Source organism: Apostichopus japonicus, chromosome 19, assembly GCF_037975245.1.
Source record: "Apostichopus japonicus isolate 1M-3 chromosome 19, ASM3797524v1, whole genome shotgun sequence".
In the NCBI taxonomy this organism is placed as follows: Eukaryota; Metazoa; Echinodermata; class Holothuroidea; order Aspidochirotida; family Stichopodidae; genus Apostichopus; species Apostichopus japonicus.
In genome coordinates this window covers 13,045,135-13,073,128 of record NC_092579.1, presented here as the reverse complement: position 1 = coordinate 13,073,128, position 27,994 = coordinate 13,045,135, and the positions used below count along the sequence as shown (strand labels likewise).

Sequence of the window (27,994 nt, the reverse complement as noted above, 5' to 3'; positions counted from 1 at the left end):
CGATGTTAATTTATTGTTTTATACTTATTATATTAAAATGACTGAAATTATATTTATTAATCTATCTAAATATGGCGGCCCCCTTGAAAAGTTTTCCCGCGTTCAGTCTTCCCAGATCCATGGTTCATGAAGGTTTGAATTATGATCGTATATTAATATTTCTTAATTTAACATTCCAGAATTGTCGATGAATAAACAACTTACTCAAGAGCAATTGCTAAAGAGCTTAGGCTATGAGCAAATTTGATGTTTTAAATTTAATGCAGCCTATACTATAGTATAGGCCTAATCTAAGTGTTACTGTTATAGGCCTACTTAGTTATAGTACTTACACTTAACAGTTAGCTAGGGTCGGCCTAGGTATAATTAATGCCAAGGGTCATTACTGAACTTGGGCCAGGCATAACGGATACAATACTAGTATCAGGCTATGTCTTACGTTAGGCTACAGTACTTAGCAATAGCAGTACCAATTTGACGGATCTAAACTAGTAACATAACCGATGTATGTCCAGTAGGCCTAGGCCTATACGGGCTGTCAGTAGTTTTCTAATAATAGTATGCTGTTAGTGTTAGGACACTAGCATAGTACAGGTAATACATGTATGAATATTTTTTTTTAGTTCATTGAGAGAGTTTATTTTTATGCGTCACAGAGGTCATCTATGTTAGAAGTTGAACATGCTTTGCATGAATGGGAATGAGAAAATGCATGTACAGTACCTTCTTTTACAAAATGATATTAGTTTCACTTCTGTTCCATTCTACTTTTGGAGTATCAGTTACACACCATTATCAAAAATATGAGAAACACAAAGTTCCTTGATATTCTTGTTTTTTTCTCCAGTCCACAGATTAGCTGAAAAACATCAATAGCAAGTGGAAAATAATATCTTGTTTTCTGAAGTGGGAAAGTTGGTATCTATGACTTGTGAATATCAAACTTAATTGAGGGCTAAAATAAATATGTAACATTGAAAAATGTGATATTACTTCCCTGTACATAAATGAAGTATTCCAATCATTTTGTATACTCTAAAGTTGCTTTCTTCTGGCAAAATGTAAACCTTCACAAACGATTGGGTGTTGTAAGCTTTGAAGGAGTAAGAAAATTTGTTCAAAATTGTTCTTCGGCCATGGCTCGCTATCCTGCTGGGAACAGGATTCTTTGTGTAGCAGAGAAGAATGATGCAGCAAAATCTGTTGCAGAGATAATGTCCAGAGGAGGCTTCAGAAGGGTAAGTTTCGAACATCTAAAGAAGTTGGGATAAAATTAAAAGCTGATATTTGAGATGTAGAAGAAAGTTAAATGCTGTATGGAAGCATCTCATTGGGACATCCATTGCGTAAAAATTTTTGTGGCAGTCGTGTTAGAGATTGCAATATTTATGAAAGGAGGTGCTAAAAAGTCTATTTGCTAAACTATACCATGAGGAACAGTATCAATGTGGAACTCCACAACAAAAAAAACTGTAAAGCAAATCCTGTACGCTATCTTCTGTGTATGCAGCATTTTGTGTTACGAAGGTCAGCCAATGCTATTTTGGCAATTGGATAAAGAAGGTGGCTGTAGAAACAATAAACCTAGCATCCGTGAGGCCAAAGGATGGTGGTTTTCATCCAGTAGGATTCCACAGTTTTCTAGCTGAAATGGTCTGCCAAATTGTAAAAGTGTTCCAAAATGATCGAGCACTTTCAATTGGATAGCCCCTTGACATGAAGTGTAAGTTGTAAGTCATTTGGCTTCTCCTACATGCACATGTGACCGTAATATTTCATACATGTTGTTGATTTTATTTCCTGTGTCATTTGGCTTGCCATTACAATAAAACACTACACAGTTGGAATCATGAGAACTTTTTATGGAGAAAGTAAAACTTCTTGTGTCCCCATCTTTATTTAGATGGTCAGAAAGCCTAGAATGATCATTTATCTGCAATGTGCCTCATTTGATTATTGTACAGCACATTATTGTAGTGTCTGGCATACATGAGACTATAAAATAGTGCACTTGTTCTTAACAATCCATAGTTGAACAAAACAGATCTTTACTGAAGGAACATACCCTCTGTATCTCTCTGTCATACAGTAATATCTTGATGTTAACTATGTATACTTGATCAATTATAATGGACTGTTTTATTTTACAGAGTGAAGGATTTTCCAGATTCAACAAAATCTATAAATATGATTACAACATGTTCAACCAGCAGTGTTCAATAACCATGACTTCTGTGTCCGGACATCTCATGAATTATGCATTTACGGCTGCTTACAAGAGCTGGTAGGCGGATTTGTGTTACTGTTCCAATAATAACATAGTCAAGAGCCAAGACATTAATTTTACATAGAGTTCCTTAATCAAAGAATCAAAATTCTCATAGCCTCAAAACCTAGAATATTGATACTAAATATTGAATGAAAGAAAATATCTGTGTATCTTGTGCTATGACAGTTTGCAAATAAGTTTAAGAATAATTTGCAAATCTTGTAAATCGAATATTCAAAGTATTTGTAGTTTACATACTTTCTTGTATGTTTGGCTGGCCAACTGTAATTATAACAATTCTGGCATGCAAAAATTATGTGTTGATCTGTAATTTCTGAACATATATATGTTGTTTTTATTGCTGGATCAGGGCGTATAAGACCCTGGGAAGTGGTGGGGGACAGGGAGGTGAGGGGAGGGGGATAATATAAAATGTAAAAAACGGATTGATTGTGATACAGCAAATCGAAATTTAATTTTTTCAGGAGAGGTTGTAATCCAGTAGCTTTGTTTGATGCAACAGTCCATAAAGTCTGTCCAGATGATTACAAAGATATCAAAGTAAGTGTCACCTTTTCCTGGGATCTACAAATGGAGTCGCTCAATACCCAAGAGCAATTCACAACTATCAAAATGTAAATGCATAAGTTTGTTTCAGCGTTGTAGAGTAGGGCTTGTACATGTAAACCTTTAGGTCACTGGTTAAAATCTCATTCCAGACAAAACTTTCTTTGCTCTTTTCCATTGGTTATTATTTCCCAGTAAGTTTTTCCATGTTCATTTAATGAAATGTGCAAAGCTTAATTTCTCTTTAAATCACCTCCCTGCTACTTTCTGGGTTGTATCAAATGAAACGTGACGTTCAGTTTTACTATTAATGTTTCTTTGTAAGTGTAGGTGTACACCTTGTTAATTGGAGGAAAGTGGAATATTGATGAGCATTGAATCATTTAAGAATAATTTTCCTTTGACTTACTACTATTTATCTGTATTGGATTGGACCAATTTTTTATTTTATTTATGAGTTCATATTTAGCCAACTTTACACTCTGACACCTCTGTACTTTAGAGAACATTGGAACGAGAGGCTCGTCAGCATGATGTGCTGATCGTGTGGACAGATTGTGATCGCGAAGGGGAAAACATTGGATTTGAAGTTATTAACGTGTGCCTCGAAGGTATGGTAACCGTAATATATTGCCACTATTAATATTTTAAAGATGTGCATATGAAAAGAGATAAAACATATTTTGTAGGGTTAAAGAAATTTTGATCATTGAAGAGAATTCTGCAGAGGTAATTTGACCTATAAAAGGAGGAATACAATCTAAGTTATTTGGTGAAATTATGATTATGTTACTACCTGTTGTTGAGGGTACCAATATATGATTTTTGTACAGTTTGAAAGCAAACAGTATTTGTTGTGCAGTTGTGACATTAATGTTATTGTTGCTGAGAATGAATTGCAACCCTGATAATATCCAATCAGATGTATGGTTCATATGTGACAAATGAAATTCTAAGTCTTTAGGTTCTTTTGCATTAAGCATGTTTTTGAAACCTTCTTGGGGGTGGGGGGGAGTGGGGGTGGGAAGGCATTTGAGACAAGTCAGTGTTTGATCAACTTTGATCTTAGCTTCTCAATCATGTGTTTCTTCCTCTCTTCATACAGCCAAGCCGAATCTTCAAGTTTACAGAGCCAGATTTTCAGAAATCACTCCACAGTGAGTAAATCTGTTCAATGCAAGTATCATTACTTAAGTTACCTGTATGCCTGGACTGTCCATTAGGCACAGTGGTGGTGGGTGGGGAGGGCGGGGGAGTGGAGGGTAATGTAAGGAGGAGTGTTAGCAGGGGCCTAGAAAAACAAAACAGGGTATAAGAATAAATCTGCATTCACGCTGTAAGACAGCAAAAGTATTCCACACCGCTAGCGGAAAACCTTAATCTTATTTTGGTTTCTGACTTCAGATTCCAGGGGGAGGTGGTAAATGCAACCAGGGGCCTAGAAAATAAGTGAATAGCATATGAATAAATCTGCATTCATCCTATTATTATTATGTACTGCGCACACTGCTAACTGGCGAACAACATCACAGTGTTTGCTAATGATTTTAGATATACTGCAGTTGCTTGAATAGCATCTTATTTGTTAGAAAGCCTCTGACCATTATCAGTGCACTGTAGTGTGTAATCTGTGTTGTTAGGGACATGTTTTCCAAATGCTTTGTTTTCTGAGCATAAAATTTGATGTTGTTTGTTCTTAAAATGTAATCATTTTCGAGTCCTTTTCGGAGACAGAAAGAACCTATTTGATGGTGATGACGTGTGTGTGTGTGGGTGTGGGTGTGTGTGTGTGTGTGTGTATGTGACACTTGCTTGTAAACCCCATAACTCAAAATGTTCATGGTGGATTAGCTTCATACTTGGAACGTGGATCTGTCTTGTTGAGTACAAGAACGTTATTCTTTTCTGTGAAGGTGAATGGTCATTTTGGTCAACAGAGGTCAAAGACTGAAAAAATTGTAAACATGATAACCCCAAAAGTACATCATTGTTGAACTTCATACATGGTATGCAGCTCCAGCTTGGTGAGTACAAGAATCCTGTTGAAATTGGTAGAGGTCAAACATAAAATAATTGTATGACAAGGAATAAATAAGCCAATTGGCTTTCTGGTGTGCATATCAGTATAGTTATTATTGCATTTATTGTTTCAGCAAACGAAAATAATTTTTGAAAGGAATGTGTTTCCTTCAATGGATACATGACTTGTAAAATTCAATAATGAATATGCAAATTGATTTTTCAGTGGTAAATTGGTATGATGATGTCAGCCAGTCTGGTGTTGTCATATCAAATTATCAAATTGAAAACATGAAATATCAAAACTCTGTTAATGGACTGGTTCTTATTGATAATTGCAGAAGATTTACAGGAGAGAGCAATCCTTTACAGCTCTGATGATGTGATATGGTATTATACATGTGTTCTTCTACTACACAGATCGGTTAGTAATGCTTGTAATAACCTTGTGCCACCTGATGAGTTAGTGTCTACTGCAGTCGATGTCCGTCAAGAGCTAGATTTAAGGATTGGAGCTGCTTTTACTCGCCTTCAGACTCTCCGATTACAGAAAGTCTTTCCGGAGGCCCTGGAACATCAGCTGATCAGCTTTGGTAGCTGTCAGTTTCCGACGCTCGGGTTTGTTGTCGAGAGGTACAAACAAGTGGAAGCCTTCATTCCTGAAGCATTTTATAAGATCAGAGGTAGGCTTAATATGAAAGCTTTGTTCCAAAATATCCTTGTAAATAAAACTTTTTTCTACTTCCCCTTCATGAAAAGGAACTTACAGAGAAAAGAAAGAGAGAAGTTAGTCTGGTGGGAAGTGCTTTATGGTTATGTTAGTTTCATAATATAACATGCAACCAGCTGTGATAAAATTCAGCATATTTACCTTGTTATTGAAATGGTTGTATTGTCTAAAGTCGTTATATATTCAATGTGTTCTTTTATTATTGTTTTGTGGTATCATGTTTTGTGTAGAAAACGAATGGTAAGAGCTCTGATGCAAGTTTACAAGTTGCCCCAAATTTCTCTCCATTCCTCCTCCTACCCAGCCTTAAATTATAATTATTTTAGTGATTTTATGATCGTGAGAAATTGAGAAGTCTTCTGTATACACTTAGACCTTCATCATTGGAATTACTCAACTACATATGTTTATCACCAGTCACTCACCAAACAGAAGAAGGTATAACAGAGTTTAATTGGAATAGGCAGAGGCTCTTTAACAAGCTAGCCTGCGAGGTCCTCCTGCAGATCTGTGTAGAGGTTAGTGGAATGCACGTTATCTTTAATGATGCTCACAGGAAGTGGAGCTGTTGTTAGCGTGACACTGTTATGGATTTGTTGTAGGTTGGACTGACAGACCATCAATCATTTGAGCGTGGTGGCCAATTGGCTAAGGCTTCGGAATCTGTGATCCAAGGATTGCTGGTTCGATTCCTGACTAGTTCATTACGTTGTGTCCTTGAGCAAGATGCTTTATCTCAATTGCTGCTCTCCACCCAGGGGTTAAATGGGTACCTGTGAGGTAACTTGTCATGGGGCGCAGTATATAACTGCTGCCGACTGGAGGGATTGTCTGTGGGACAGGTTATCATTGACCAGGGGTAATATAACATCTGTAAAGCACTTTGAGACCTATCCCTGGTATAAAGCGCTATATAAAAAGCAAATATTATTATTTAATATTATGGCAAGTTAAAGCTAGTTGATATTGAATGCATCTTGGTGTTTCATAAATTACTGTAACACTGCCTCTCATAACGAGAAATTCAGGCAATTTCAAGAATTATTTTACCAGTGGAAAATTAACTTCCCTGCATCTTTTCTTCAACCCCCATGTAGCAACCTCTTGCAACAGTAACCGATGTTCGCAGTAAACACAAAAGTAAATGGAGGCCGCAACCCTTGGACACCGTGGTATGAAAAACATAATTATACCTCTTTTACTGGATTCACATTCTATGTTTTGTTCATTCATTTACCTCAAGATAAAATTATGATATATGATGAAAAAAGAATTGGAGTTTAACATTTTGCATAAACATCTCTGTTATCGTTGTACGTCTTCTCGTCACCCAGTCTATTTATGTTAGTACCACTGTTGTCAGGGTTTTTAGTAACACAAAATGATAATCCAGAAAACTACTTTTGTTTGGTGTAGGGGTGGAGGGGGGGTGGGGAAGGGGATATGTGAATGAGTGCAAATGATAAAATTTTAGTACATTCTGTTCATCAATCGTAGGAATTGGAGAAACTTTCCTCGAGGAAATTACGGATAAGTGCAAAGGAAACGATGAAGATTGCTGAAAAACTTTACACTTCTGGGTGAGTATCTCCTTGACTTAGCCACATTCACTCAGTGAAATTGAAAGTATACTATGTTTTCCATCTGCAAGAGTTTAAGAGTTTTCCGTCTCTAAAGAACCAACAGCTGACTTGTGAGATGGTCCAAGGGTTCTATACCACTGTCTATGGACCTTCTCTGACTAATTTTTATAAGTGAATTGCACTTGTAAAAACTTATCAGGGAGTGTTAGCTCAGTGGTTAACGCCAGTGCCTTTCAATCATAAGGTCCCGAGTTCGAGTCACTCCAAGATTAATGTCGTCCAGTTACAGAGTTGTTGACAATTGACAATTCATAATCATGGACGCTAAATATGAATGTAAGAGACTGACTTCGGTCAGCTTGCTGCTTTGATAAGCCAATGATGGCTTCTTCGCCAGTTCCTGCATGCAGGAGTATCTAAAATACATACATGCAGGAGGAAACATGGAAGTTAAGGTGTATTTAATTAATTTCTCGTATCAATTGATAGGTTCATCAGCTATCCAAGAACAGAGACGACAATTTTCCCGAAGGATCTGAATCTGTTTAACCTTGTACAAGAGCAGACACAGGATCCTAATTGGGGGCGTAAGTCTCTTTGATTTTGATTTTATCGCCTACTCTACTAATGTTTTGCTAGCCGGCCTGGACGGAAGTGTTTATACTCGCTGTGAAGGAAAAGCTACAAAATTAAAAGTTTCAATAAATACAGCTCTCTGTATGGTTCCATGGTAGTCATGTTTGGTAATCCTTAAGGTTGGGGAAAATTTGATCTGTTGCTGTGATGTTATCAGTTGTTAGATAGATTCATTGATTATTCTTTGATAGATAATAATACCAAAATGAATGGATGATGTTGATCTTTCTGGTGTCAGCATAAACATTATAATATTTGAGAAGCAAAATGGACAAAGGCCAGACTTCCCTGTCGCAGTACAATTTAATGGAATACTTTAAAACTTTGTGACAAAACTGGCATGAAATGCCCTTTTTCTTCATTTTTCATAATAGCGTTTGCAACAGGAATTTTACAACATGGACCCACGCCTCGCCAGGGGAACAAGACTGACCAGGCCCATCCCCCGATCCATCCCACCAAATATGCTGGAAACCTCCAAGGGAATGAACAAAAAGTTTATGAATTGATTGTCAGACATTTCTTAGCTTGTTGCTCTCAGGTGAGGAGGAAGAAGAGATACTTATGTAATTGGAGAATTTAAGATAATAGAAGTTCCTCAAAAAACAAACATATGTGTCCCAGTCATCGAAATTGGTTATTTAATGTGTTTGAAATTTGCATGGCAATTCACATGACTGGTTTCATGTGTCTTGAAAGGGTGGAAATATCCTATGCAATAAAAACAAGAAAATAAAAAATATGTAATGGTGGTTGCATATTCTCAATTCTCAATGTGTTTTATAATGTAGAAAATGTGACATTATATGTCTCCATATCTGACATGATTTTAGTTTTAATAATTTGTGTTATTGTTACTGGCTGCAAGTAAGTTTGACCATTTCTGTTCGGATGCATAAGTAAAACAATATATAAATATATATATATGTAAATAATAATATAATAATAATATAACTAATTTGCCTCTACATTTTCAATGAATAATAATCCAAACCTTTATTGGTTTCACAATGGCAGGTATGGACCCCAATATCAACTCCTCCCTTGTTTGTCAAAAACAGAAAGTAAATCTTTTGCTTACATTCTCATCTTCAAAGATTCTCTGTTCATTTCAGGATGCCCAAGGCCAAGAGACTGTGGTTGAAATCAATATAGCTAACGAGGGATTTTCAGTCCATGGCCTGATAATTATTGCCAGAAATTATCTTGATGTATACCCATATGACAAATGGAATGCCAAGGTTATCCCACATTATGAAAAAGACCAGCAGTTTGAACCTTCCTCAATACAGGTAATTGGTATGTATGGTATGTGCGAGTGGAGATTGTTGGTTTCCAAACAACTTCGTTGGTCATTGCTGCATTGCAGTGATTCCAGTGGGTGCCTTTGCCTACCTCAGTATTAGAGAAAGTGGTCAGATGCTGGGGCATATACTCTCATCCGTCGGATGGGGATGTTAAATGGTGGTCCCGGGAGCAGGAATGGGAGCGAATTCACACCTCTGAACACTTATCGAAAAGAGAAAGCTTGAAGTAAGCCGGTGTCCATCCACGATCTAACAAGGATTGGGTCTCAAGTAAGCTTATGTTAAGCTTCCGGATCCTTGGCTCTCTAAACTAAACTAAGCTGAGACTACACCAAACACAACAACAAAAATTTGTATGGGAATTCAAGTTGAGTACTGTGATAGAACTGAGATATGATTTAAAAAAACTTTGTACCAAATTTGAATAGAATTATCATGAATATGTATATTTGAACAGATTTACCATTGTATGGTTAATATGAACTTGTGTCCACATTTCTAAATATTTTACAGATGGTGGATGGAGAAACATCATCACCTCCTCTACTCACAGAGGCAGATTTAATTGCTCTGATGGAGAAACATGGCATTGGTAAGTAAAAGTGGTGTATCGTAATATTTAGCGCCTGGTTTAAAGTCTGTTATATTGATCACAATTGTAAGCGTTAGTACTAGTCTTCAATAGGAAGAAAAAGTGATCACAATTGTAAGCGTTTGTACTAGTTTTCAATAGGAAGAAAAGGATTGAGAAAACTGTGTATTTTAATAAAAGGATTTGTATTTTGTTTTCTCAGTGTGAGCTTTCTGAAGGTACATGAAATGACGCTCTAAGTTACGTGTAATTTTGTAGTTGCCGTGTGGCCTAGCTTTTTAGTTTCGGTGCCATTTTGAAGCAGGAAAAACCCCCAAGACAACATTAATGTTGGGCCTATGTGAAGACTTACTGTTGAGGGTAGCACTAAAAAGGCTGTTTGAATTCAGACTATGACATCATTCGTGTCGACAGGTACTGATGCCACACATGCTGACCATATCGAGACCATAAAGTCCAGGCTTTATGTAGGGGTGCGTCCTGACGGTAGATTCGTCCCTGGTGAGCTCGGAATGGGCCTGGTGGAGGGCTATGACTTGATGGGCTATGAGTTGAGCAAACCAAACTTGAGAGCAGAGTTAGAAGCAGATTTGAAATGGTAAAGTTTTTTTGTGGTTCCTTTTGTCCCCTTCCTTACCTTGCATGAAAAATAAATCTACCATACTTTAAAGGCATTGAAGACTCGCCCCAAACCGCGTGCCGCGCTCTGAAAAAGTTAACTTTCCGTTGCTTGCAAATGACGTTTTCTTCTTGTCGCTACAAAATGCAGACAGTAATCAGGGGCGTATCCAGGATTTTCTAACCCGGGGGGCGCGAATTACTATCTAAGCGGAGCGCCACCATCGGTTGGCGCGGAGCGTACAAGAAAATTTCAGGTTTTGATACCCCCTAGATCACCGGAAATGGCACTTCTCGGGCTTGAAAATGACCAACCAAATGTACACTTTTGCCTGAGAACCAAGTATTTCCCAATATTTTTTTTTTCATCCATAACCTTTTTGAAGATTGTAACCAGTCACACATCATGTTCGACCTCATTGCATGTCCTGTTGATCATTGCTTTTGTAGGTGATTCTACGTCACGGCCCACAATATCCGAAAGCCCCACTTTTCAAAGTTTAAAGCCCATTATTTGTTCAGAATTTGAAAATTCACATTTCTCGTGAAGAAAATCACTTCAAAACATATACATAATGTTGCACAAAATTCAATCTATGGACAACCAATATAGAAAAACCTCCTTCAACCCCTAACAGACCGGTCAAAATTGCTACGAGTATAGAGGGAAGTATGATGAAGAATGTTGGTCAGGAAGTTTTCGAAAATTCAGACACAGTTAATTTATTGGTGTAGAAATATTACAACCTCTTATAACGGCAATTATAAAACTTGGTTGAAGGAAATGAAAAATAGCAGATATTTCCGATATCAGATATTTCGAAACCGAACACTACACACATAGGCGTAGGAGGCGGGGCTGCAGCCCCCCCCCCAACCAAACTTGTTCCCCTGAAAATTCGGGCAATATGCTGAGAATAAATGAATAGTTTAAAAATGATCTCCTTGGTAATTAAAATAAAGTTCTAAGCTTGGCAGACTAATTCGCCATTACTACTGTAAAAGAGAGTTTTGACATAATTGGACCTGTATGCTTTTTCTCCATCTACATAAGACATTTCGTTGTTTACATTAGCATCCTGCGGATGACTGCGCAACTTTCACGGACCGTACGGTACACGATGCCATGCGATGTAATGACCTATGCTTGCTTATATGATATTGTATGTATGTATGTATGTATGTATGTATGTATGTATGTATGTATGTATGTATGTATGTATGTATGTATGTATGTATGTATGTATGTATGTATGTATGTATGTATGTATGTATGTATGTATGTATGTATGTATGTATGTATGTATGTATGTATGTATGTATGTATGTATGTATGTATGTATGTATGTATGTGTGTGTGTATGTATGTATGTATGTATGTATGTATGTATGTATGTATATGTGATCTTCCCGCAAGCAGGAACTCGCGAAAGAAGCCATGGAGGCTTATAGACTCGCAAGTTGACCGAAGCCAATCTCTCGGCACACATCCATTTAACGTCCATGTCGGGAAGTTGTTATTGAACAACACCCTTGCCAGACGACACACCTTGCTGTCGGCGGGGAATCGAACCGGGGATCTCATGACTGGGAGACGCCGGCGTTAACCACTAGGCTATACACTCCGCCTATTGACATTAACATGTTGAACGCGCGCTTTGCGCACGAAAAATTTTGGTTATATTTTTCGGGCAAGTCGTTACAGCCCCCAAATCCAATTGGGCTCCTACGCCTTTGACTACACACATAGACAGTTTTGAGGCTGTTCATTTTTGAACATGCATTTTCATGCTCACTGATATTATGTGATGTCTGCTCTTTGCTTTACAAATTCGAACAGGCGTGTAGCGAGTAATTGCCAAGGGAGGGGCGAAGCCTGTATGCAAACTATCTAAGCGAAGCGCCACCATGAGTTGGCGCGAAGCGTACAAGAAAAATTTTGGCCGAAAATGCCTCCCAGATCGCTGGAAATGACACTTCCCAGGCCTTGTAAGTTGCACCTAAGCATTATCTATTTTGAAATTACTAGCGATGTCATAAAGAAAATTTGCTCGGGGGGGGGGGGGGGCGGTCGCCCCCTTCCCGAAATGCGTCATGTTCCCGACGACCCCGTCGAGTTCAAGACCAGCCACAGTTGGTTCCATATAGCACAATTGTACAATTGTTTAAGGCGTCCATACACACACGTGTTATGATAGACCATATATAGAGTATTTATATAGATACATTAGTGAGAGGGAAAAAAACGTCAAAAATGGAGTTGTTGGAGTAAGGGGTAGGGTGAGGCGCACACCCCCTCCGTAATCCTTGATCTGTCACTGGCTACCCTGTGTATATAATAGGGATCAGCGCTTTAACTATGACTGTTCCTCTTTCTCTTCCCGAAGTCTTGGCTATCTTCTACTCCCTCCTTTTCTCCTTTTTCTCTCTTTTTTCTTTTTCTTTTCCCTTCCTTTCTCTCCTCCTTTTCTTTTTTCCCCCTCCTTTTCCCTTTTTTCTTCTCTTTTTTTCTCTCCTCTTTTTCTTACCCGGGGGGCGCGCGCCCCCAACGCCCCCCCCTGGATACGCACCTGGTAATGAAAAGTGATACCTTGTTATCTTTTATCTAGACCTGAGATTTCCACGCTGTTATGTACTGTGTTGTGGGTATTATCTGTAGCTGCATGTATTGACTGTTCACTAGTGTCTAATTACCGTCAGTATTTTCTGGGATCGATGGTGGTGTCTAACACTTCTGTTACACCTCATTCGAAACTAGGTCAGATTACAGGCATGAGACGTTTCTTTGTGCGCGAGTCTTCACACCCTTTAATAGAAAGCAAGAATACTTGCTGCTCATACAGATATGTAGCAGTGTTGTTGTACTCTAGTCTGGTCATGGATGCCAAGGACTCTGACTTGGGCTTGGACTATCATTTGCTGGACTCGACTACAGCACTGATGTAGGTAATAGAGGTTGCTATGGAGACAAATTATAACACGTACAGTTAAGGTTCTCTGCTCCCTCCTATGTCATACTGTGCATTCCATTCCCTATCTTTTCATAAATAAGAGAGAATAAAAGTCGATTGGGGTCAAATCTAAAGCAGCATCAACACATAAAAAGATATAAAATTAGAGTTAGAAATATATATATCTTCAAACATTTTGTGATTTTTAAATAAATTGTATTCCATAAATGCATGTAGGAGCAATTGGGAACATGTTGGAAGAGCATGCAACGATGGTGATCATTTTGAAAAAAACTGTATAGCCTTAGGACAGTTTGTTTTCTTAAAGATTTTGGAAATATCTCCTCCACATTTGTCCCTGTTTTTGGGGAAAGAAAAGGAGCAAAGAAATATGTTCGGATAGCCCAGTTGGTAGTAACAGAGGACAGTTGTTAAAAGTTTCTCATCTAATCACAACATTTGCTTTCATTTCCAAAATTATTTCAATGTTTCCAGTATCGTGTGTATTTAATTAGGAATGTTAGGAGGAAGAGATAGACTGTAAACTTAGTAGAATGTTGTTGAAAATAGCAGAAAGCTCTAAGTAATGAACTTGGTATTTGTTTTTTATTAGGACAATATTTATATCTCGCAAAAAGAAAGCTTTCTTTTGCAACAACTTTTAGTGTTTAGGCATTTAAACACTTCACTCCTGCAATTGACTGCTTAGTATATTTTGTGATGTTTTCTCATCTTGATCTTGCAGTATCTGTGAAGGCACTAAGAATGCAGAAGATGTCCTTACTGAGCAAGTGACCAAGTACAAAAGTGTCTTCATTGAAGCAGCTGCCAAGGTAGGTTTGTTTTCTGTTGTCGTATGGTACAAGCCTGATGTAAATCTGGGTGTATGGCTGGTAAAAGAACTCTCTGCCAATCTTCTCCAAGTTCTTTATATTATTGATGATATTTAAGGGAACTATTTGATTTTAAGCAAATGTCTTTCTCAGTTTATGACACTGCAGGCAAACTCAACTTACTTATCCGTTTTAATAATTTCAGGCAAATTTGTTAGACCAGGCTCTGTCTCATTATCTCGGACAACCAGCTCAACAGTATGTTGAAGAAGGTAAGGGTGTGATTTATCTTCATGGATATCCTGTACACACAGCTGTTTTGTGATTTCTTTATATGAATACCAATGCTTATCCCTGTTTTGTATATGTCAGACACTTCATACTTATTATTACAAGACTTTAGTCAATCATAAAAAAAAAAAAATCTAGTTGAACACAGAACTCTACATGAAGTTGCTGTCGTAAATTTGCTTTGTTTTAAAAAGGCAAATATTGATGAAAGTAAGAGAACATATATCTGAGCAAAGACCAGATTTAAACCTGCAGTTCTGAAACAAAATTACTGCGTAAATTTCTTTTCTTATAATTTCCTCTGCTGTGGGGCTATGGTTGGTCCTACGGTAGATGTTGAGGTTTATTTATTCTTCCTAGAAGAGTTCTTGTAAAATCCTTCTAAGAGTTGTGTTTTTCTTCTCTGATATATTTCGCCAACCAAACAATGGATATCTTTATTGTCTGGAACTTTAAACTGCTGTTGTGGGTCTATGTTTCTTTACACGGCATATATTTTGGTCCTTTATGAACATATTATTTTTTTTATTCTCACCTCCTTCCATATTTATGCTCACCTCCACTCAAATCTGTCAGCTCATCAAACAGCAGACTACCGTCGTATCTGTTACTTTAAACTTTTTGCTGTGACTGTCTGGAAATTCAATATGTACATGTAGGTTTATTCCTTTTTGCAGCAAATTTTGCCAAAGGCTCCCTTCTTATTTGTGTACATCTTCCTCTTAAAATTTGTCAGCGAATCAAACAGCAGATGTCCATCCTGTCCGTAACTGTCCAAGATGCAAAGAGACCATGGTGCTGAAGACCAAAAAAGATGGTGGATATATGATTAGCTGCATGGGGTATCCAGCATGTAAGGCAGCAGTCTTTCTCCCATCTGCTGTGGTGAAAGCAGAAGTAACAGACACTGTATGTCAAGAGGTCAGTCGGAAGAAAAATTTTTCTTTTCTAAATTCTTGTAAAACTCTTACAGGAAACTGTTCACCAAGATTAGCATCTAAGGCAAATGAGTGGGATGATGATGAGAGTGGGTGGGGTGGTGGTGGGGGTGGGAGAAGGTGGGATCATGAGCTGAGGAAAAGTCTGTACTTGGCTGTAGATGCAAAATTGGGATGGCTGCAACAATAAAATGTAGACCAAAACAATTATGAAGAAAAATTGCCAAAGCACTTTAGAGAAGCGTACATCCAAGCAAATGGTCTTTGTAGAAATTTTGTTTAATGTTTGAGAGTAACATGGAAAAAGCTGTTTCTCTGGCATCAGTGACAGTTTTTGCAAGAATAGACAGGAAATATTTTCAAGTTAAGATATATTTTGACAGACATTGACAGACAAGGAACAAATCTTAATAGGGAAGGTCATTTGCATCCTATGGGGTGGAGTCAAAACTAGCTACATATCACATCATGAAATATTGCTATTTTCTGTCTCTGTATTATGTGTGGAACTTGATCGTTGATGTCAGATTTGGAAAAGTTGTTTGGCCTATAATTACAGTAGAAAAGAAAGAAGGAGTTGGCAGGATGTACTTACTTTACTGAGGGTAAAGGTTGAATCACAGCTGTGTTGTGTTAGTAGAGAATGGCTATAGTTTAGGGCAAAGCATCATTGAAGTATTTGCTGAATGTTTGCATCTGTTTGCTTCTTTCTTACAGTGTCAACCAGGTGCAATCAAGAAAATCAGATTTCGTTTAAAGAAAGGATCTGTGCCTCCAATGTTTCCATTAGAGTAAGGTTTATTCTTCTTTCTCTTCCTTAAACTTTTGTCCAATATTGCAAGGTGTCACTTACATCTGAAACTGAAAGTAATGACAACAGATTTTGATTGAGGTGGTCTTGTTCTTATACATTTAACGATGACACAGTTGACATCATTATAAGCATCATTCAAATTTTTCATTGTGCAGTATTATCTTAAGCTGCTTACTGAGTTAAGAAGAGATTTTCTAGAAGGACTTGCTCAGTTGTTTATTTTCTGAAAGGATTATCTAAATAACCACCCTGAGAGAAAAAATAGCAATATTTTTCTACCCTAAATTCCCTCTCATCCCTCTCTCTGAAGAGTGTTATTTGACTGTTACTAGCCCATCAAGTTGCAAAACTACATTTATTTATGTTCCATTTAGAAGTATTGTATTCTTTGTTGCAGTGAATATACCTCCATGAAGAAACTGTTGTGCAGTTTTTTTTGATATGTTATAGTGTAGTGTTGTTGCAAACTACATTTATGTTCCATGTAGAGGTAGCGCATTCTTTCTGACAGTGAATATACCTCTATGAAGATACTGTAGTGTAGTTGTTTATATGTTATAATATAGTGTTGTTGCAAACTACATTTATTTATGTTCCTTGTAGAAGAAATGTTTTCTTTGTGGCAGTGAATATACCTCTATGAAGCTACGTTAGTGTAGTTGTTTATATGTTATTATATAGTGTTGTTGCCAACTACATTTAGTTATGTTCCATGTAGAAGTAATGTATTCTTTTTGGCAGTGAATATTATACAAATAATAAATGGTTTCCATTCGTGCGATAGTGCAAATATTTCATGAGTTGAAAGATGGAATGTTCCATTCAACGAGGCGCAGCCGAGTTGAATGGAACATTCCATCTTGAATGGAACATTCCAAATTTCCAAGATGTAATTTGTTGCATTCAACTCGGCTGCGCCTCGTTGAATGGAACATTCCATCTTTCAACTCATGAAATATTTGCACTATCGCACGAATGGAAACCATTTATTATTTGTTTTATACAACACCTTCAAATTTGGATATAATTGGATGTAAAATGCACTCATGCAACATATTGTTTTGAACAGACAGGTTTCTCTGCTCTCTTACCATTGAAAAAAGTGCTTTCAAAAAGTATAACACATGGTTCTATTTCAGAGAGTGCAATAGAGCGGATTTTGCATGCAATCGACGAGCAATTGACCAATCAAATGGCCGGAATGTAAGTAGGTGTTGTATAAACCTCTATGAAGCTACTGTTATATGTTATGGTATAGTGTTGTTGCAGTTTACAGAAAATTCAAACAATGAAGAGAATTTTATTGTAGGGTGCTATTCTCTTTGCAGGTATGTGGGTTGTATAGGAGGGTGCGATCATGATCTAAAAGAGGCACTAGATTTAAATTTAGGATACCTTCGATCGGCCCCTTCTGGAAATTCAGGTAAGGTGAATGAAGGTGCATGATGTCTGCATTAGTATCACACAAGGATTTTTTTGTCTAAATCAGTTTTATTGTTGATATTGCTTGTTCTGACCAGATGTGGGGGTGGAGGGGGGAGGTTGAGGGGGGGCAGGGAGACAAAGGGGATGGGTGGAGATCCAAGTCAGTATTTACACCATTTTGGTATTAAAGGAATCAGAAGTAAGTCAATAACATTTTATCTAAGCTGGAGTCATTTACAATTAATGAGGGTTGTGCCAGCATGGGGGGGGGGGGGGAGCAGTGGGATGAAGTTTATTTGCCATATGATGACTTTATACAACTCAGTATTTGTAATATTTTGGGAGAGGATCTTTAATCCATAGCTTTCCTATTGAAAATTTTACAACATTTCTTGTGCAGAAAATCAAATTATCAATAATTAATGTTGGCCTAAATCAGTGTCATATTGAAGTTTATCATTGCCTGGCTCGAATTGGGTGGGGGAGGCTGGGAGATGGATGTGGGTTGGAGATCTTGCTCAGTATTTGCACAATTTTGGGAAAGGGGCCTTACCTCATAGCTTTAGTGCAAAAGTTCCTGAAAGACCAATTATAGCAATAAAATTTGGGGTAAACTTTATCTTTGTCATAAATCAATTTGATTATTTGGTTAAGTACTTCTCCTTTCTACCAGTGTGATACATTTGGTCAGTCTTGTAGTCATTAAGAGAGTTTACATATGTCTAAATATGTTTCCCCTGCCACTCATGCAGGTAATAACAGATCATCTGGAAGTTACAGCTCTAACTCAAACACAGCTTCATCCCAGTCATCTCATGGCAGCTCCTCACGGTCCACACAAAGTAGAAGAGGAGGTGCATCGTCCTCATCTTCATCATCTGGAAACAGAGGTCAGAGGTCAAACAGGGGTGCCTCCAGGCCCTTTAATGGTGACATTCAGCAGAGGACACCATTAATGCAAGTTAATAAAGGGTATGTATGTGTTATGTGATTAGTTTGCTATCAAAGTTCTATAAACGCACAATAATTCAAGTAAGTGTAGTGTATGTATGAGTTTGATTAGTTTGCTAACAAAGTTCTATAAACACACATTAATTCAAGTTAGTAAAGGGTATGTATGTGTTATGCGATTAGTTTGCTATCAAAGTTCTATGAACACACATGAATTCAAGTCAGTGAAGTGTATGTATGAGTTTGTGATTAGTTTGCTATCAAAGTTCTATGAACACATATGAATTCAAGTCAGTGAAGTGTATGTATGAGTTTGTGATTAGTTTGCTATCAAAGTTCTATGAACACACATGAATTCAAGTCAGTGAAGTGTATGTATGAGTTTGTGATGATAGTTTGCTGTATGAGTTTGTGATGATAGTTTGCTATCAAAGTTCTATAAACACACATGAATTCAAGTCAGTGAAGTGTATGTATGAGTTTGTGATTATAGTTTGCTATCAAAGTTCTATAAACACCTGCATCCCCGAGCCTACTCTTATGCCAGTGAGTTTAGCTCTTATAGTACTAAACTTTATTTCATTTCGTCATAGGTTTTCCAATCAGGCCAGCGGTAGTAATGCAGTGGTCTGTAGCTGCGGTAGTGATGCTGTTGAGCTGACAGTGAAGAAGGACGGGCCTAACCAAGGTAATTATGTTTCAAATGAGTGCAGTTTGGATCTTAGATATCTGCCCCCTCCCTCCCACCCCCCTCCAAGAAAAATTAATAAAATATGGAACCCTTAGGAAGATTTTGCAGGCCATTGGTACTGATGTTACTTTCTGAAGTATTGTACATGCTTTGTAATATAATCTACTTATAATTATGTCCAAGTACAGATATTAATTATGATACAATTAATACAAGACATTAATTTTTTCCATAATTCTTGCTGCTCCTTACCTCCTATTCTGCTTTCACTAGGTCTAATCTAACCGACTTATTATTATGTCTAAGTACAGATATTAATTATGATACAGTTAATGCAAGTCATTAATTTTTGTCATAATTCTTGCTGCTCCTAACCTATTCTGCTTTCACTAGGTTTAATCTAACCTACCTATTATTATGTCCAAGTACAGGTATTATTTATGATACAGTTAATGCAAGTCATTCATTGTTTTCATTCATAATTCTTGCTCATCCTTGCCTCCTTTCTGCCCTCACTAGGTCGAAAGTTTTTCAAGTGCCAATCAAGTCAGTGCAATTTTTTTCTCTGGAGCGATCAGGAAACTACCCAGAATACCGCTGGCTTCAACTCAAACTCCTCGTCCACTAATTGGCAACCTCGCAGCAGTTCCTTCGGCGGTGGGGGATTCCAATCTGGCAATGAAGGTTCTGGCAGTGGCTATGAATCTGTCAATGATGAAAACGGTAGAAGCACCAATGTATGGGGAGAGGTATTATGCCAGTGCAACCAGGCTGCTGTCGAGTAAGTTTCAGTCATATGACCAAATTCATTTTGACCATAATAATAATACTATAATAATGTGTACACTTGGTATTGCGCCGGTATCCGTCCGAAGACGCTCATGGCGCAGTGCCTATAACCAACCGTCTATTATCATTCCATGACCGTTCTCAAGTCACTGTGGACTATACACGATGAGCTGCCACAAAGGGCGCTAAATCGTATTTACAAATCAGACACACATGTTCCTCCACTCCATACTTATATGCTGAGCACCAAGCAAGATGGCATGATTCATTGTCAATGACAATGTCATATAAACACCTGTCTGTCTGTCTGTCTGTCCATCTCTCGATCTGTCTGTCTGGATATATTAATATCAAACTGTGTACCACTCCATCCAATCCTAGCTGCCAGTATCAGCGGGTTATTTCTGCTCATCAATTCTGTCAGAATGTGGATAATATTCTGCCAGAAACGTTTTACTTGCACAGATACCTTAAATTTTGTTATTTTCATATCATGTCGGCACATACACTATTCGGGCCTACGGCTAAAGGGATTATGCATTATTTTCAAGTGTCTTGAGGCTACAGAGAGTGAACCTGCTATCATACAATATGTAGTCTAGATATTAAAATGTGTTCATTTATCTTCTCTACATTAGTGTGCACTATCAAAGACATGTAGGAGATTGTTTTGGGTGAGGGCTTTGAAACTCAAAATAGGCTTCAAGTTTTGCAAATATGTTTAGTATTATTTACCCATTAGTTGATACTTCCCACTCTTCAATCTGTATTTGGGAAATTTTCTTGAGGAAATGGTTCCTACATATTTATATTATTGAGTTAAACATGTGATGGAGTTTACTCAACTTTAATGTTTTACCATCACATGTAAACTGGGTCTGTGATATTTTAATCTTGTCAAAACTGTTGATGCAGTTTGGAAAAGGATTTTTCTTTGAGATTTGTTTGAAAAATATGTAAACGGAATGAAGAAGGGAGTCTGTGCAGATTAATGAAAATTCATTATTTATTTGTCTTCTTGCAGAAGAACAGTTCAGAAAGATGGACCAAACAAAGGCCGAAAATTTTACGTTTGCGGCAAGCCCCGGGATAGCCAGTGTAAATTATTTCAATGGGCTGATGAGGATGCAAACCAGCAATCAGGATTTGGTGGAGGTGTGTGTTTCAATTTAATATCATTATTCCACTTGCCGAAACAAAAAAATTACTGAAATTAATCAAACATGTTTTGACTTCCCAGAAGATTCTGTACAGTTTATGTTCAGATTAAAGTTGATAACATTATTCTGAATCACTGTAAAGATGTGGGGGGGGGGGGGGGGAACATGCATACACACACATATGCACACAGTCTTTCATTTCACATCTTTTGGTGTCATTTCTGTTACATAAATACTGCTACCTGCAATCATTACTTGTCGCTGCTTGCTAGAAATAAACATGCAATTAGTAACATTATAATATGAGTGCAAAAACTATACTCTTCCAACTGAGCTATCCAATTCTTAGTTTTGAATAAATCCATATTGCATACCCTTTTCCTTTCTTGCATAAGGTGCCAGTCAGACAGTCTGTACTAGTAAAGGAATCCCTTAAGACTCCTTTTCGAAATTTGTTCTCATTTTCCTTGAGGCTTGAGGGAAAAGATCATCCTTCATTTTGTTTTTTTTTTGCATTCTTTTTTATCCTATTGTCAGGAGGCCAACAAGGGGGTTGGAATAGGGGACAAAGCAGAGGTGGGTATGGTGGTTCAAGAGGAAGAGGAAGAGGAAGGGGCAATGGAGGTGATACTAAACAAAGAAAAGCACCCACTTGTGGTCTCTGTGGTCAACAAGGTGAGATTTTAATATCACATGGAACACTGTTTTACCCAGTATTGAATGACATACCCGGTGTTGCTATATTGTGATTTTGTTTTTAGCTGCCAAATTTTGACGTTATGTAAATAATTAAATATATTCAACTACTTTAGAAGGACACGGTTTTCTAAATAATGACAATATTATAAAAAAGTCTCAAGTTCCAGTGTTTAATTTATATTTGAAAAAACATTAATAAATTTTGTATATAAAATTTGAAACAAATGTCAGTTGAATTTCTTAAAAAGTGGTACTGTATGTATGTACATCCATTGTATTTACTGCTGGGAATCTTTATATCATAGTATCCCACCAAAATGTATTTGACAATGTGGGTCTTTCATTTTTTTGGGGGTACAGTACTGATTTCGCTTAACTCCCGTTGAAAAAAAATCAACGATCGATAACAAAAGTTAAAAATCGATAAAAAAAGTTGAAAATCGGTTAATTTCGTTGACAAGATTTAGACTACTGCGGGCACGGTTGTCAACGAAGTTTCAACGAAATTTCCACGAAAGTTATCGCGATCAAAAACCGCAAAGGCAATTCTAGACATATCAAGGTTGTGACTTGCATAGAATCCTTAGTGTAACTACAGCCGTTTTCAGACTCTACCAGAAGTTGCCGAGGAATATTACAAACGTTGCAAAAGTGTGATTGTATATAAGACGGAGTAAGTTCTGTACTAGGTGTTTGAAAAATGATTTGGCTAGGATAATAAAAACTAGTCTTGGTCGATCGTAACAAGTACTTAAGTTATAGGCTAGTATTAAACTAAGATAAGTTTAAGTAACTCACCAAGGAACGCAGTGTCAGAAAAAACAAGAAAAAAATATCAACAATGAAACAGTCGTAGCTGGATATCAAAGAGATCTTTATTACCAATAAATTCCTGTTACTTGACGTACTACAGTACCGTTTACTACAGAACCGCACTCACTTTCAAACTTTTCTGAGAGCGCATTCCGTCCAAAAAATCTCCAGACTTCAATGCACGCAAAAAAAAAACAAAAAAAAAACTGTTATTTCCCCCCTAACCCGTTACTGTAAGTTGCTCGCGAAAGCAGATGGACTGCCCTGGTAAGGTCGCAGCCTGGGTCTGGGCCACCTGTAGTATGCTGCTTACATGTGCATTCCCTACCCTGGATATCCCCACCACCAAACTTTTTTGAAAGGCTTAGTCCAATCATAAACTTGGCTTTGTCAAATTCACGCCTACCTTATGTTAATTAGCATAGTATTTATCTTCGTGGGGGTTTAGCACTGCAGAACCTTCACGGCTGGCTGCCTCTAGAAGCAAACATTATTTTACCCCTACTGTTCGTAATGGAATGGATGTTATCTGTTACTTAGTTAATTGAAAACCAAATATTCATTCATATATATATAAGTAGAACAATCCAGCAGGGATAGAAAGTTTATATTGAATGAACCAATCAAAAGTCGTGCTATTAATAAAACTTGAAAACACCTGGCCAGCAAGAGAGTTGCAAACAATTGTTTCCATGACTACTAAGAAAATAAAGCAGTGACTTGGGGCCCACGTTGGGTAGATTTCTGTGGAAAATGAATATATTTTCATTGCTTATTTGAGTATTGTATATTGGGAAGAGCTGATCAAACATTACTGGGGAGGGCTTTCAACTGGCCTGACGGCTTTCAACTGGCCTGACGGCATGTATAAATTTATTTTAATGAGTAGGGGGAGTTTTTATGAGTCTCCCGGTATGCGTCACATGAGAAGTAAATGTTTTGTTTTTCGGTTTTATCATCGTTTTTCAAGTGGAACAACTCATAAAATCATGTCAAATGAAAATAATATATATTTGAATATCCTTCCTTAGTTTTACTAATCAGGAATGCTTGATAAGGCATGCAATGCATCGTTCGAAAATGTAATTTTAAAGTAGAATTGAAAATGAACGACATAAAACAATATCTGTGAAGCGTGTGGAGCACAACTTTGAATATTCGTTGTGAAAGAAAAGATAATGAACAATGTTTACTGCGTAAATAAATTTCGCGGAACTGGTACAGAGACATTACGTACTGCAGCTTACGTCAGAGAAGCTCGTAAATGACACAGGTGGATAGAGCGCATCAAAATTCGGTTTAGGAAATCCCTTTACAGCCGACAAAAGTCGATGTCTCCTTCCGTTTTCGAGTTATAAGCGATTTTGTGTTTTTGCGATATGGTTTTCAGTATATTTTCATTGAATAAGGGCGTTTTGTTGTGTGTGTTTAAATAAGGGTGTGACCTATCAGATATTTCGCTAACCGTTTCACCGTATCGCCTGCCGGTCGGTTAAACGTTTAAAGGCCGTTTCCCGATCGCGGCTTTTTCGACGCACCGTTACTGGACTTTAAATGAAAATAGGACGTTATGAGTACAATAATTAAGGTTTTCTTTTCCAGCAGGTAGTAATTCAGGCAGCAAGACAACGATCAATGTATGTTAATTACTAATTAGGCCCAATAATATTGCGAACCTTTCGTGTAATAATAATTGCCTAACACACATGATCAGTATTCGTGGTCTTCAGAAGTTCAGATCACTGAATTTATATAACTCGGCCTTTGGCAACGTCGTAACTTTTGAAGAAAAAAGACTATATTTGTCTATCAATCACAAGATTTTAAACAAAAACTCGCATAAATTAGCAAACTTAAACACCTTTCCTACTTACTCATTAAAAGTCATGTTAAGAAAACAAATTACGCACGCACGTGTTGTGCGATGGGTTGTAAAAATCAAGCTGAAACTGGTTCGAGCAGCCTCCGATTTCATTTTCTTTCTCTTGTGTCACATACATGATACAGTACCTTACATTTGATACAAAAGTTACTTCAAACAACAGCTTCCCAAAATTTGTGTCGCAATAGGTTAAGATTTAACCACGCTGCGCAGTACCATTCATAATTTGCATATTACACTCGGCGTCCAGATGGCGGGAGAATATAACATCATGTTCAATGTGTTGTGTCGTTCCCATGGTGCGATGAACTTGGGCAAGTTGCCAAGTTCGAATGTCAATGACCTACTTATGTTCTGTGACCAATGTCAGTGGGAATTATGTGTGTAAAAACTCGGGTTTTTCCATTTGTTATATATATAGAAGTTTTTCCGTAAGCGGAGCGAATTTTAGGGCGGCTCGTTGATTGTGAGGAAGCACTTATCTAAGCATCAATATTTGTGAAAAAATATCGTAAGTTTTTCATTTTCATTCATTTTCTTTTATGTTTGCCGCAATCGCGCCCGCAATGCATGCACAGCATAATATCATGTGTGAAAAAATGGCTGTACACGTGCGGACCTGAGAGAGCAAACTGGCCTTGTGTTGTTAATGTTATGACGGTACTTTCTAGAACGGCCATTTGCGTCTTTTGGGGTCAACATATTTTCACACGGGGTTTTCACCATGCCATTGATCGATGTACACGGGTGATATGTCGCAAATATAAACTGAGAAAACGAATTGACGACACTATCATCATGAGCTCATGACTATTGGCCTACTACTTTAGTTATATTAAACACATTATTCATACCTAAAACATCGTTTTTCTGTTTTTATAGATAGTTTGCAGTACATTACTAAGTTCTTTAGATATTTTAAAATAATTTTCATGTTTAAAAGTAAACAAAATAGAAAAAATAAAAAGAGAAAACGCCTTTTCTAAAAATGGAAGCGTCCTCGCAGAATGGGCGGGGCATCTTTATTTTGCTTCAAGTTACATGTTTTCGCTCAGAAACAAAGTTTCATACTCCAACTCTAATAAAAAAACAAATTTACATCTCTAAAAAATAACTATTTTTCGTAATCTGCAAGTAAACCAAGTTTATATGTCCATTGTTATTTAAATGGTTAAACAGCACTCTAATTTATCTGGAAGGGTGCCTCGTGGTACATAGCTTTGACTGCATTCTTTCTTACGTCCTGGCGAAGTTAAGACTTATGTCACTGTGTTTGGGGTTCACAGTTAGAAAACGTCCCCCGTCAGTTTCACTACATGTTTCTTTGAGTGTCACTACTCATGCAAGTACAGGAATGCTCTTGAGAAAATTCCTGCCTTCAAACGACTGTTCCAAAGTCTAATCAATACTAATAAACGAAGTTGCTCGTTTTCCGACGTTTCGCGTAACCACACGTTGACCTTCTATTTCGTTTAAAAAAGAATTTCAACGTATCGTTGAAAATTCCACGAAGGAAATGACTGAAATAACCAATCGTTAAAATTCGGGGAATTTCGATAAAAATCGGGGAATTTCGATGACAAAACGTGGAAATTCGGTTATTTTCCTTTTAACGAATTTTAACGGGAGTTAAGCGAAATCAGTACTGTATGGGTGGTGTGGGGGGTATGGGGGATGTATACCAATGTTATAAATCATATGGAATGGGATGATGTTTTGTCAAATATGTGTCATCATCTTGCAGTACCCTCAATGATGGAATCTGTGTTGTTTCCCTTTTTCAAAAGAAAGCAAGTAGTGACTTAGGGCTTTTATTTAATAAGACAGCCTTTGATACATCCCCCTAGAGATGTTCACGTGAATCTTCTCTTTCTAAAGCGCTTTTTTTTGCCAGGTGCCTTAATTGAGGTTAAGAAAAACATTCTCTGCTCGATCTCGGCGAACAGGCCATTGGATTGGCCAAAAAAAAACGTACATCGTCTCATTGTTGTGTGATCGTTTACTACACAATTGTACCAAAACTAGAATGTTTTTATAAACCATCGAGATTGAATGCATAACGAGGCATTAATTATGCATCTGCGAAATCATGTAACTGTGGCACATTTTATCTCTTTGATTGTAGGTCACACGAGGAGAACATGTCCAGACAAATGACGTGGCGGTCTCAGCGGTGAATTCTGCGTCGAGTGAATCTGAGGTTGTGAGTTCATCATATGAACAAAACCCTGAAGGAAACTAGGAGGAGGAAAAAAATAAAGGAAGGCAAAGACTAAACTATCTTAAGCATGTCTGAGGGAATATGTATGGGGAATATTTTACCCTATGAATGGTTTGCTAGTTTGTTATGTTTTCTTTTACGGGGGGGGGGGGGTGGGGGGAGGTGGCGGGGGAGGGGAATGGAAGGCACACTATTACATGAAAATGTTGTCTTAAAGCAATTGGGCGAAGTCACTCCCAATTCCTCCAATCATTAAATAAATTTAAATAAAAGCTTTAACGCTTGTTTGTTGTGTTACTTTATCACAACAAACTATCAACCATTGTTCAAGACTTAGAACACTTTTGTAACGATTGAACCTAGCTAGCATACTGTGCATTAAATAACAAAGGTTTGTAACGATTGTACCTAGCTAGCATACTGTGCATGTAATAACAAAGGTTTGTAGGGATTGAACCTAGCTAGCATACTGTGCATTAAATAACAAAGGTTTGTAACGATTGAACCTAGCTAGCATACGGTGCATGTAGTAACAAAGGTTTTTAGCGATTGAACCTAGCTAGCATACTGTGCATGTAATGACAAAGGTTAGTAGCGATTGAACCTAGCTAGCATACTGTGCATGTAATAACAAAGGTTTTTAGCGATTAAACCTAGCTAGCATACTGGGCATGTAATAACAAAGGACTTAAGTATCATTTCTTATCTCCTGTTGAAGGTAATAACAAAGTAATCTTGAACAGGAAGAGAAAGTTTCGAACATTTCAGACAGGACATTGCCCAAGTAATTTGGTTGAGCCTGGTGTGAAGTAGAATGAACATATGAAAGAAGTGCAACCACACAGGATTTGTCACAGGATTTATTTGCAACATATTTGAGAGTGCATTCTGATCTTGTCTAATTTGTTCCCTATATACCTCAAGTAGTAGTCAATAATCAAAGAATCCTCAAGATGGGACTGCTTGTAGTTATTCAATGTTGCATTCACACGTTTTTTTTTTATAATAATTTTACAGGTGATATTGTATTCAGACATTACACTTGACAACATGTTTATTTTTTCCACATTCAACTTAACCATCATATCAAGTTATTTATTCAAAGGCAACACTTTGACAGTGAAGATACATCTTGAAAACAGTAGCAAAAAAACAACAGAAAGTGAGCTCCAATATGGCATCTCATATGAAAATGTAAACATAAATCAGGAATAC

At 37.4% G+C, this 27,994-nt stretch overlaps 1 protein-coding gene across 1 annotated transcript; it reads left to right on the top strand.

The window, feature by feature from the left end:
• The first annotated feature begins 7 nt into the window (after positions 1 to 7).
• Positions 8 to 27,941, top strand: LOC139960598 (DNA topoisomerase 3-alpha-like). The gene is made up of 26 exons (XM_071959066.1): positions 8 to 132; positions 848 to 1,238; positions 2,151 to 2,284; positions 2,755 to 2,830; positions 3,339 to 3,447; positions 3,942 to 3,993; positions 5,276 to 5,538; positions 6,003 to 6,103; positions 6,683 to 6,757; positions 7,083 to 7,165; positions 7,658 to 7,755; positions 8,179 to 8,345; positions 8,920 to 9,096; positions 9,625 to 9,703; positions 10,118 to 10,301; positions 14,018 to 14,105; positions 14,311 to 14,377; positions 15,133 to 15,317; positions 16,052 to 16,125; positions 17,477 to 17,571; positions 18,326 to 18,545; positions 19,118 to 19,212; positions 19,735 to 19,996; positions 21,029 to 21,159; positions 21,702 to 21,839; positions 26,684 to 27,941. Exons 2-26 carry the CDS (start codon positions 1,008 to 1,010, stop codon positions 26,713 to 26,715), a joined length of 3,216 nt encoding a protein of 1,071 aa, XP_071815167.1. The 5' UTR covers positions 8 to 132; positions 848 to 1,007; the 3' UTR covers positions 26,716 to 27,941.
• The last annotated feature ends 53 nt before the right edge of the window (positions 27,942 to 27,994 follow it).

Coding starts and splice junctions, on each gene's coding strand:
- LOC139960598 (XM_071959066.1), top strand. CDS start 1,008: ATGAAGTATTCCAATCATTTTGTATACTCTAAAGTTGCTTTCTTCTGG. Junction 5,539..6,002: donor AGCATTTTATAAGATCAGAG/GTAGGCTTAATA, acceptor GTTTATCACCAG/TCACTCACCAAACAGAAGAA. Junction 16,126..17,476: donor CCTCCAATGTTTCCATTAGA/GTAAGGTTTATT, acceptor TTCTCTTTGCAG/GTATGTGGGTTGTATAGGAG.